The 12,895-nt window shown below is 35.0% G+C and overlaps 1 protein-coding gene across 1 annotated transcript in view; it reads left to right on the top strand.

The window, feature by feature from the left end:
* The window catches only part of LOC126881942 (ATP-dependent DNA helicase Q5-like), a 94,808-nt gene that overhangs the window by 60,648 nt on the left and 21,265 nt on the right, over window positions 1-12,895 (top strand). The window contains exon 11 of the mRNA XM_050646679.1: window positions 10,129-10,449. Coding sequence (XP_050502636.1) covers window positions 10,129-10,449 — 321 coding nt within the window. The remainder of the gene's footprint in view (window positions 1-10,128; window positions 10,450-12,895) is intronic.

The following is a 12,895-nucleotide window of genomic DNA, read 5'->3' on the forward strand; positions in this document are numbered from 1 at the left end:
TCTATCATTATAAAATTATTTTCCAGTAGAGTAGCTACGAAAATAAAATTTGCCGTCGCTTATTTCTGATTATTCTTATCGCCGCCCATTATTAGGATTCATAATCTTTGCAAACATAGAAATAAAAATGATTTTTTTTGCTGTCATTCATCGAAGAGTAATTATTTTGGCCGAGAAATTTTTAGTAATATTAATTTTCGTGGAAACATAATCAGAAATAATTCTTTTTACAGGTAATTATTGTGAACTTTTTCTTATCGCCGCACCGTATTAGAAGTTATGGTCTTAAAAAGTATAGAACAGAAAAAATATTTTTCGCTCTGTCATTCAGGATTTTACTTTTTATATATATAAAAAAAATAATAATGAAATAAAATAAAAAGTTACTAAGAAGATCTAAATCTCCGAGGTGTTGAATCGGGTTTAGGTCTTAGCGTAGTAAAAAAATACATAAAAAACAAAAGAAAAAAAAACTAAATAAAAAAAAATAAAAAATATAATAAAAAAATAAAAAATATAGTAACAAAAATAATGAAAAAAGTTGTAAAAAATATAATAAAAAAAAACATAAAAAAAAAACAGAGTAAAAACTTAGTAGTGGTACCTAATAGTTTTAAATTTAGATAATAAGCATATATTTTGTAAAAGAGAGAATTCAAAACACATTGACTGGCCAGTTGGTTGCTTAAACCAGTGCCAATAAAACACAAACACACACACACACACACACACACACACACACACACACACACACACACACACACACACACACACACACACACACACACACACACACACACACACACACACACACACACACACACACACACACACACACACACACACACACACACACACACACACACACACACACACACACACACACACACACACACACACACACACACACACACACACACACACACACACACACACACACACACACACACACACACACACACACACACACACACACACACACACACACACACACACACACACACACACACACACACACACACCACACACACCACACACACACACACACACACCACACACACACACACACACACACACACACACACACACACACACACACACACACACACACACACACACACACACACACACACACACACACACACACACACACACACACACACACACACACACACACACACACACACACACACACACACACACACACACACACACACACACACACACACACACACACACACACACACACACACACACACACACACACACACACACACACACACACACACACACACACACACACACACACACACACACACACACACACACACACACACACACACACACACACACACACACACACACACACACACACACACACACACACACACACACACACACACACACACACACACACACACACACACACACACACACACACACACACACACACACACACACACACACACACACACACACACACACACACACACACACACACACACACACACACACACACACACACACACACACACACACACACACACACACACACACACACACACACACACACACACACACACACACACACACACACACACACACACACACACACACACACACACACACACACACACACACACACACACACACACACACACACACACACACACACACACACACACACACACACACACACACACACACACACACACACACACACACACACACACACACACACACACACACACACACACACACACACACACACACACACACACACACACACACACACACACACACACACACACACACACACACACACACACACACACACACACACACACACACACACACACACACACACACACACACACACACACACACACACACACACACACACACACACACACACACACACACACACACACACACACACACACACACACACACACACACACACACACACACACACACACACACACACACACACACACACACACACACACACACACACACACACACACACACACACACACACACACACACACACACACACACACACACACACACACACACACACACACACACACACACACACACACACACACACACACACACACACACACACACACACACACACACACACACACACACACACACACACACACACACACACACACACACACACACACACACACACACACACACACACACACACACACACACACACACACACACACACACACACACACACACACACACACACACACACACACACACACACACACACACACACACACACACACACACACACACACACACACACACACACACACACACACACACACACACACACACACACACACACACACACACACACACACACAGGATCATACTTTTCACAGCGTATTATTAGGAGTTATAATCTTCATGAATACAGAATTAGAAATAATTTTTTTCAATGTTATTGATCGAAGAATAGTATATTGTACAACAAGAGAGAAAAAAGACATATTTCTCACGAGCGCAGAAGTTTGTTGGCACGAGCCGAGGCACGAGGCGAGTGGCGCAAATCAAGCGAGAGAGAAATATGTTATTTTCTTTCGTGTTGTACACTGTACTTTTTCTATGGATGCGTTTTTGTCAAGAGTTCAAACTTCAAAATTAAATAATTTAGGTGCTTTTAGGTATATTATATGCCTAAATTGAAATAAAATACATATGTATATACACATAGGTATTCAATATTCTTAATATTTATATAATTTATTTATTTAAAATTATAATTCACAATTGAACAGTCTTAAAAGTAATTTTTGATAAGTTTTGACAAGTTTTGACAAAAATAATTGTGTTTGTATTGTGCATGTTAGCATGGAAATGGCGATCGTATGTATGTAAACCGGCGGTGAACCCGTCAGAAAAAATATTTCTCACTGCAATGGCCGACTTTTCTCACTGCCTGAGAAATTGTTCGTTTTGAATGTATGTTAGTAGTGAGGGAAGTTGCACATTGTATAGCATCCATAGAAAATAATTATTTTCAATGAGAACTTTTTAGTAAATATAATTTTTGTGGACCCTTAAACAGAAATTATGTTTTTTGCTGATAATCATCAAAAAATATTTTTTTTTCGCTAACACTTTAGGAATTATAATTTTCATGATCATATAATCGAAAATAATATTTTTCGCGGCGTTCATTGAAAGTTATACTCTTAACGGCATTTTTCGGAGTTATAGTTTTCGTAGGCGGCGGCGATATAACTCTGAATTATAATTTTAAATAAATAAAATATATAAATATTAAGAATATTAAATACCTACATAATATGTGTATATCTATTTTATTTCAATTTAGGCATATAATATACCTAAAAGCACCTAAATTATTTAATTATGAAGTTTGAACTCTTGACAAAAACGCATCCATAGAAAAAGTACAGTGTATAACACGTGAGAAAATGACATATTTCTCCCTCGCTTGATTTGCGGCACTCGCCTCGTGCCTCTGCTCATGCCAAGAGACTTCTGCGCTCGTGAGATGTCTTTTTTCTAGCTATTTTACTTTTGGGATGTTTGTGAATTTTTTTTTAGTAAACGTTTTCTTTGTTCAGATTACATTGTAAGATTGACTACTCGTTTTTTTATTTTGCGCCTGAGTTGTTACATTATGTTAAAGTCATACAATAAAATGTTAAAAATAACGCTTCTCTTTTGTTATTCTAACAAATTTTTGATATTTTTAACATCTAATACTGTTTTTTGTATGTGCGGCATTAGGTACTGGAGTGTGTCGACTCATGTAACTTTATGAAACGTGGGTACTGGAGGGTTAATAATAAAAGTTTTATCTTTGCCTTTTTTTATTATATACTGTATTATTCTTGTTGATTAATGTTTATTATCAACTACACTTGAGTCCATGATTCTTTACCCGTACATCATCATTTCTTCTTCTTGCAGTACCGTCTCCTATCGGAGGTTGGCTACCATCACAGCAATCTTAACTTTGTTGGCTGCAGCTCTGAACAACTGTATTGAACTGCACCCATACCACTCCCTTAAATTTCGCAACCAGGAAATCCTCCTACGTTCCACATTTCTCTTTCCCGAGATTTTTCCTTGGATTATGAGTCTAAGCAGTGAGTACTTTTCTCCTCTCATTATGTGGCCTAGATACTCCAGTTTTTTTCGTTTGTATGGTTTTTATGACTTCGCATTCCTTCCCCATCTTCTGTAACACCACATCTCGAATGCCTCAATGTTTTTGATGTTTATCTTTTTCAGAGTCCAAGCTTCCATGCCGTACAGCAGAACGGAGAAAGCATAGCACCTTAACATTCTCGTTCTTAAGTTTATATTTATGTCCCGGCTGCATAGGAACTTTTTCATTTTGACAAACGATTGTTTGCCTCTTGATTTCTCTTGTCTGGTCATTAGTATCAGTGAAACAAACCCCTAAATATTTGTAGAACGTAACTCTTTCAACTGGATGATTATTTATGGTTAAATTCATATTGGTGTATAGCTTCTTTGTAACAATCATGAATTTAGTCTTTTTGATGTTCAGTTTTAGACCATACTTATTGGTATGAGTGTTTATGTTTTCCATCAAATACTGTAAATTTGCTAGATTATCTGTTACTATTAGCGTGTCATCAGCGTATCGTATTTTGTTAATTATTAACTCTCCGTTAATGTTCATACCAATGTTTTGCTCTAGGAGCGCTTCCTGACATATTGTTTCGCTATATATATTGAATAGTAGTGGAGAAAGCACACAACCCTGACGCACACCTCGACGAATCTCAATTTCTTCGGTTAACTCATTATCAACCTTGATTTTTGCTGTTTGTCCCCAGTATAACCTGGATATGATGTTAATGTTGCAACTGTCGATGTTTTTGCTTCTTAGGATTTCATACAGCTGATTTTTGCTGTTTGTCCCCAGTATAACCTGGATATGATGTTAATGTTGCAACTGTCGATGTTTTTGCTTCTTAGGATTTCATACAGCTTTTGGTGTCTGACTTTATCGAAGGCCTTCTCAAAATCTATGAAACCTACGTAGAGGTCTTGGTTTACATCCAAACATCTTTGCATTAACACACTCAGACCAAACAAAGCTTCCCGTGTTTTCAGGCCACTTCTGAATCCAAACTGTGTGGCGCTTATGTCCTCTTCTAATTTATTAAATATTCTTTTGTGAATTATTTTTAAAAATACTTTTAGTGTGTGGCTCATCAATGCTATAGTTCTGTGGTCTGAACACTCTCTGGCGTTATTCGTCTTCGGGATTGTGACAAAAGTAGAGGAGAGCCATTTCTTTGGTATGATGCCTGTTCTATAAATTGTGTTAAAGAGGTTCACCATTATTTCAAGTGTGTCGTCGTCTATAAGTTTCAACAATTCTACAGGAATTTCATCTGGTCCTGCAGCTTTACCCCCTTTTGTGTTCCTTATAGCATATTCTATCTCGCTTTTTAGGATTTCAGGCCCTGCTGTGTCGTCTGTAGGTTCTGCCACTGCTATTTCTGGTCTTTCGTCTGCAAAAAGTTCTTCAATGTATTCTGTCCATCTTGCCAGTTTTTCATTTAAATCTGTAATTATTTTACCTTTTTTTGTCCTTTACGATGGATGCTTGTTTCACTTTTTTACCTGTTATTTGCTTTATCTTTTTATGCATGTTAAAGCTATCGTACTTTCCTTCATATTCTTCTATTTCCTTGCAGTTTTCCAGAACCCACTTCTCTTTGGCTTCTCTAATTTTTCTCTTAATCTCACGGTTCACTTCTTTGTATTTTGTCTTGTTGGTTTTATTTCTTCGCCTTTCCTCCATGAGGTACAAAATTTCGTTTGTCATCCATTCCTTTTTCTTAATTTTGCTTGGAGCTAAGGAGCCTTCACCAGCTGTCATAAGGGCCTTTTCTATCTCCATCGATTTGTCCTCTACATTGCCTGTGTTCCTATTTTTTGCAGCGAGGTTTCGAAGATTGTTGTTTACCTGTTCTCTTGTCCTTTCTAGTATAGTTGCGTCTTTCAGTTGCTTAACATCTATCTTTTGTTTAGCTGCATTTTTCTGTAGTTTCTTGAATCTTATATTTACTACAGCCACCACCGGATTGTGATCCGATTCTATATCAGTGCCTGGATAGGTTTTTGTAGACGTGATGGAGTTTTTAAACCGGCTTCTGATTAGTATATAATCGATTTGATTCCTGACGATGTTGTCTGCATTATCCCTTGGTGTTGTACACGTGTACAATCTACGGTTTGGTAATCTGAACATTGTGTTCATTACTACAAATTCTTTTTTTTTTGGCAAAATTGTACGAGACGTTCACCTCGGTCGTTTCGTTGTCCAAGTCCAAATTCACCAGTGCATCCATCTTACCAACTTTAGCGTTGAAATCGCCCATGATTACGGTGACTTCTTCTTTTTTGGTCTATTCCAGAATGTTGTTGTAGAATTCTTCTATTTCCTCATCCTCTTTCTCTGCTGTCGGTGCATAGACTTGAATAATGTTAATTTTTCCTTTGTTCGACTTTAGTTGGGTTGCTATGATTCGTTCTGAATATGGGGTAAAACTTAGTACCGATTTGTTGACTTCCCTTTCGACTATTATTCCGACGCCATAACGGTGGTTTGTATCATCAGTTCCCGAATAGTAGACCATGCCGTTTCTAGTTGGACATTTGCCGGATCCTTTCCACTGTACGTCGCTGATACCAAGTATTTTCACATGTAGTCTTTCCATTTCTGTTGTTACGTTTATTAATTTCCCGGCTGCATACAAGCTTCTTGCATTCCAAGTAGCTATTCTCATAACTTTATTTTTAAGTTTCACGACTTCGTTCGCCACTGTTCCCCCCGGAGATCCGATTGGGGAACATTTTACTCCGGAATTTTTCGTTTTGAACATTGCCATTAATGGTTTTTTACAAGGGAATCCATTTGGATATTTAATGCAGTGGTTTCCCGTTGCCTTCTGCATCCTGATGCCGTTGACCACTGTCTTGGTTCCTCCGCCTTCGAGACCGATTTCTCAGTCTCAGGACAACAGAGTGCCCTGCAATCATCATTTAAAGCATACGAAATAAGTCGGAAATCTATTCCACGCAACAGCAAGTGACAGAAAGTGGCTACTGTTCCGATCACGGATTATATTATAAAACTTGACGTTATAAAATAAATAGAATTTAAAATTTTGGTGCAGAATTACAGCTACATTTGAAGTAGCTTAATAAATTGTTTTAATATATATATACAGGCTATACACTCCGTGTGGAGTTGGAGTCATTCTTATTGAGCTCATTGACTCATTTATTGTGGTGAGTCACTCCACTTTCTTTCTTCTCTCCAGTTAACTAGTCTAATCTAGGGTTCCTCTTAGCGTCATCTGTTATTTCCCTCCATATATCCCGGTCCTGTATTTTCTGTCTCCATCTTGGCACTTTTAATCTTTTTATGTCCTCCAATACCTGATCTTCCCACCTACTTTTTGGTCTTCCTTTCGCCCTTGTTATATTTGGGTTCCACATTGTAACTTTCCTTCTCCCATTCTTCTTAAGTGTCCATACCACCGTAGTCACTGGGTTTTTATAGCTTTCACTATATCCTCGCCTCCTATTGTTTATTTTTTAACCAAGAGGAGTGATTCAAATTTACTGCGCTGTATTGCTCGTTTGTAATTGGTCCAACCGCAGGCAAGTTTACTCCATTGTTATAAAATTTGGACACTAATGACATTTATTAAATTTTGACATTAGTGACATTTCATAGGTTAATTAAGTTATATCGACGATTTTTGTGTTTTCTGTGTTATTCATTTAATTTTTAGATTGTTAGTCTGCTTTTATATAAAAAGCAGTTGTTTTTGGAACTCTTTAGCGACGTATTAATTTAATATAATATTTATGGATTACCGTTGAGACTAGACTAGTTGGACTAGATCAACCAAAAAAGAAGATGTATTTGGTTATTACACTAGTGACTTTCTTGGGTGTGAATCTGTCTTTTTAGTTTACTCCTCCTGGTTAAAAAATAAACTATAGTATGTCTCTTATTATTATTTCTATGTCTTATTATTTCTATGTCTTATTATGTCTATGTCTTATTATTTCTGTCTCTTATTATTTCTAAATTCAAGAGCCTTTCATAATCTCCGTGCACTGTTTTCTTTGGTCCATAAATTCTGCCTTTTTAGTTGCCTGAGAAATTTTTTTTAGATTCCTTTAGGAATCTGTCTTTTTAGTTTACTCCTCCTGGTTAAAAAATAAACTATAGTATGTCTCTTATTATTATTTCTATGTCTTATTATTTATATTTCTATGTTTTATTATTTCTATGTCTCTTATTATTATTTCTAAATTCAAGAGCCTTTCATAATCTCCGTGCACTGTTTTCTTTGGTCCATAAATTCTTCGTACCATTGTTCTTTCAAATATTTTTAACATTTCTTCTTCCCTCTTTGTTAGGCTCATGATTTTTGCTCCATATATCACCACTGTTCGAATGGCTGTTCTGTATACTCGGATTTTCGTAACCCTGCTGATTTTTTTGTTTTTTAAAATACTTTTGTATTTATAATATGCTCTATGACCCGCTTGTATTCTGTTGGTGATTTCTATATTTCTTTCATTTTTGTTGTTAATTGTGACTCCTAGGTATTGAAAATTACTGACTATTTCAAAATTATAATTCCCGATTTTTATATTCCTTTCCTCTGTATCTTTGTTTTTCCTCTCCATTTTCATGTATTTAGTTAAGTTTAAGTTTTTTAGTTTCCTCTCTTCATTTATTGTTAAGCCTCTTTTCACCGCTTCCTTTTCAATTTGTCTGGTTATGTCATCTAAGGTTCTTTTGTCTCTCGCCAGCACCGCTAGGTCATCAGCATATGCTACTATCTGAACTGAATTGTTGGTGATCGTCCCATTGAGTTTGCAAGTCTTAATTATGGCGTCTAAAGTTATGTTATATCCATATTATGTGCCAAATATCTCGACAAAATATTCAAAATTAAAGCTGCAATATTGGAATGCGTTCTCCATCTGGATGATGTGCTGATCTACCCTCTTAATGTGCCACAAGAAAATAGCTTCAGAACAATAGCAAATTAACAATTATTATTATATAAAAACTCAAATTAGTGTAAAGTAGAAATATGTAGTTTTTTTATCAATAATTGTGACTTTTTTAATAGTCTGCTCATTTAGGTACCTTATTTTACTTTTACAACTTGTGATAAAGTTTATTTTTAACTCACCAAATTATTGGTAGGGGAGCCCAAGCGGGGATTTTTGCAGTTTCTCGAGCACGTCAGATTATCACATGGGGAGAAACCTTTTACCCTGTAAATGCACCTCTACCATATATTGGCTCTTAATACAAGGGAGTTCGCTTAAGGGCGTAAGAAAATGGGCAAGTCACAAAGTTTTACAAAAAAAAGCGATGTCAGATCGAAAAACTAAAAAATACAACATTTTTCAAAAATCTATCAAATGATATCAAACACGACCCTTAGCGGAGGGGGGTGGGGGTAGGGGTAAATTTAAAATTTTAAATACTAACCCCGCGATATTTTGCGAAATGAACATCAGATCGAAAAACTGAAAAATACATGTATTCAATATTTTAGCATATGTTGGTATTCAAAATCTATCGAATGGCACCAAACACGATCCTCCACGGAAGTGGAGTGGGGTTTACTTTAAAATCTTAAATAGGAGCCCCCATTTTTTATTGCAGATTTGGATTTTTTACGTAAAAATAAGTAACTTTTATTTGAGACATTTTTTTCGAATTATGGATAGATGGCGGTATAATCGGGAAAAACGATTGTTGGAAATGGAAAATTAAATTAAAAAATGGAAAGTTCCCCACTTTATGGATAACTTAACTTTTTTTGGTTTTAGGACCTAATCTTTACAACCCAATAGGTCCCCATAACGCCTGAGTAACTGCCAATTTAGCATACTTTCCTCCTCTACTATATTGGATTATAGTGACAACAACCAAATTCAACCTTTGAAAATATACTCACTGATTAAACTTTTAAATGGATTGCATTATGATTATTTGTTACAATAATGCTTGTTACTTATATTTACATTGCTTTTTAGATGACAAGCATGACAAATCTCCAAAATACAAACACAAGTCCAGCAGTAAAGATAAAGACACAAAGGATGACAGAAAAGCTCATAAATCTAAGAAAAGAAGTCATAGTAGTGACCGTAAAGAAGACCAGAAAAGATCAAAAGAAGACAGTAGTAGAAATAGCAGCAAAACAAAAGATCAAAATTCTTCAAATTTTCATATTACAGAACTATTTGAAGATGAAGAAAAACTAACACGATATGATGATTTGGAAACTTATAGAAATGCAGATAATCCTGAAGAAACAAGAAAGGACATATATTTGAAGGATACCGCACCATTAGGTAAGCAGTTTTTGCTATTAAATGCTTTTCTTAATTGCATCAAAATATAGTGGATATTGTTTTCTTCATTGTTTAACACGTTGACGGACAGAACGTCTATAGACATTTTTAAAATAACGAGTTGTGACAAAAAGTCGGTGTCAGAAAATGTCACATTAGATCTGCAGATGCGTATTAAATGTGCCACAATGTCCATGGTCGTCGTCCACATGTTTACAAAAATAATGTTAAAAATCTCATTGTTTCCATAAACTATACAGGGTGTCCCAGACTAATTTACCCACGCTATATCTCTTAAACTAATAGAGATTTTTGAATGGGACAAAAAGTGGTCTCTTCTACTTGTAATATACTTTAATATGGCGTAGAAAAAAATCATCCCCTAAATATTCATCCCTTAGTTACAACCCCTAACTTTAATTTTTTTAATAGCACCCTGTATATTTTTTTATTGTTTTGGATGAGGTCTTCTATCGTCTATTCAACACATTTTTTGAAAATAAAATCAGTTCGCAAATAACCAAGAAAATATCAGTTTAGTTTTGTTAATTATGTGTCCCAGACTAATTTATCCAGACTATATTTCTTAAACGAATAGAGATTTTCGAATGGGACAAAAACTGATCTATTGCATTTATAATACACTTTAATATGGCGTAGAAAAAAAATTATCCCCTAAATATTCATCCCTTAGTTACAGCCCCTAACTTTATTTTTTTAAATAGCACCCTATAAGTTAGGGATGAATATTTAGGAGATGAATTTTTTCTACGCCATATGAAAGTGTATTACAAATGAAATAGATCAGTTTTTGTCCTATTCGAAAATCTCTATTCGTTTAAGAAATATAGCCTGGGTAAATTAGTCTGGGACACACAATTAACAAAAATAAACTGATAGTTTCTTGGTTATTTACAAACCGATTTTATTTTCAAAAAATGTGTTGAATAGATGATAAAAGACCACATCCAAAACTATAAAAAAATATACAGGGTGCTATTAAAAAAAATAAAGTTAGGGGTTGTAATTAAGGGATGAATATTTAGGGGATGATTTTTTCTACGCCATATTAAAGTGTATTACAAGTAGAATAGACCACTTTTTGTCCCATTCGAAAATCTCTATTCGTTTAAGAGATATACCGTGGGTAATTTAGTCTGGGACACCCTGTATAGACCAGGACTAATCTGTAAAAAACGTGTATTTTTGGATGTGAGAGGTGGCATTCGGATTTTTGCAGATAAAGTTAGGTGACACCTTCAGTAATAATAATTGACTTATGCTCCTTCTCAAATATGCCCTGAACATTGATAAAAAAATTATAATATTCAAAAATTTCGAAAAACATCGATTTTTTTCTGCTTTCTTTGCTTATAACTTTAAAACGGTTCGTTTTGGAACAAAGTCGTACAGAAATAAAATAAAGATAATTCAATTTTGTATGATATACGACTGGTCAAAAATGTCTTAAGGTATTACTTTTTCTGCAATATAGAAATAAATACAAAATAAGGGGGCAAAATACGCCTGTTGTTATTCAATGTTTCTTAACCACTTTGGTGGCACTTAGAACCTTAGTAATTCGCTTAGAAAATTCTTATAACTTACTTAAATGGTCTACCAAATTTCATTAAAATCGACCTAATAGATTTTGCATAATAAATTTGCAATGTAAATGTTTTAAAAAGTTCAATTTTTTTAAACTATTTCTGAACAAAAAGTAGACCATTTAGAAGTTGGCTAATTTTTTTTACATATAAAGAGGTGCTCTACCTATCTAATACACTTTACAGAATTAAAATCGGATCATTTAAGGGGCCTCAGCAAGGTTTTAAAATTATAAACAATTTTTTGGCTTATAAACAAATAGCTTTGTTTAATAATAAAAAAAACTAATTTTTAGCAATGCAAATAATTAAAACCGGTATAATTTGACTTAAACTTTCAAATGCTGTCAGCAGAATTGCTATTTTATTTTTTAATCAAAAGTTACTCTAGTTCAAAAATTGCAATTTTTCGATTTTTTGAATGTTCCACCGCGTTTATCTCGAAAACTATACATCCTACGAAAAAACTTGTAAGAACATTTTTGCTTAGAATTACCCAAGAAATACAAAAAAATGTGTTATTTTGCGAAAAATCGATGTTATGTAATTCCTCAAGTTCTTTGTTTATAACAATCTTATCGACATCCGGATCAACTGTTACCCAAAAAATTCGTGTTCTACGGGTCAAAATACATAAAAAAACTTGGGTAAGTCTATCTAAATAAAGGAGCCCGTAGCACCCCCTCCTGGACACAGCACTAATTTGTTTATAAGCCAAAAAATTGTTTATAACTTTAAAACATTGCTGAGGCTGCTTAAATAATCCGATTTCAATTCTGTAAAGTGCATTAGATAGGTGGATTGCTTCTTTATATGTAAAAAAATGACAAATCTTTGTA

This window comes from Diabrotica virgifera, chromosome 3 (assembly GCF_917563875.1).
Source record: "Diabrotica virgifera virgifera chromosome 3, PGI_DIABVI_V3a".
Lineage (NCBI taxonomy): Eukaryota > Metazoa > Arthropoda > Insecta > Coleoptera > Chrysomelidae > Diabrotica > Diabrotica virgifera.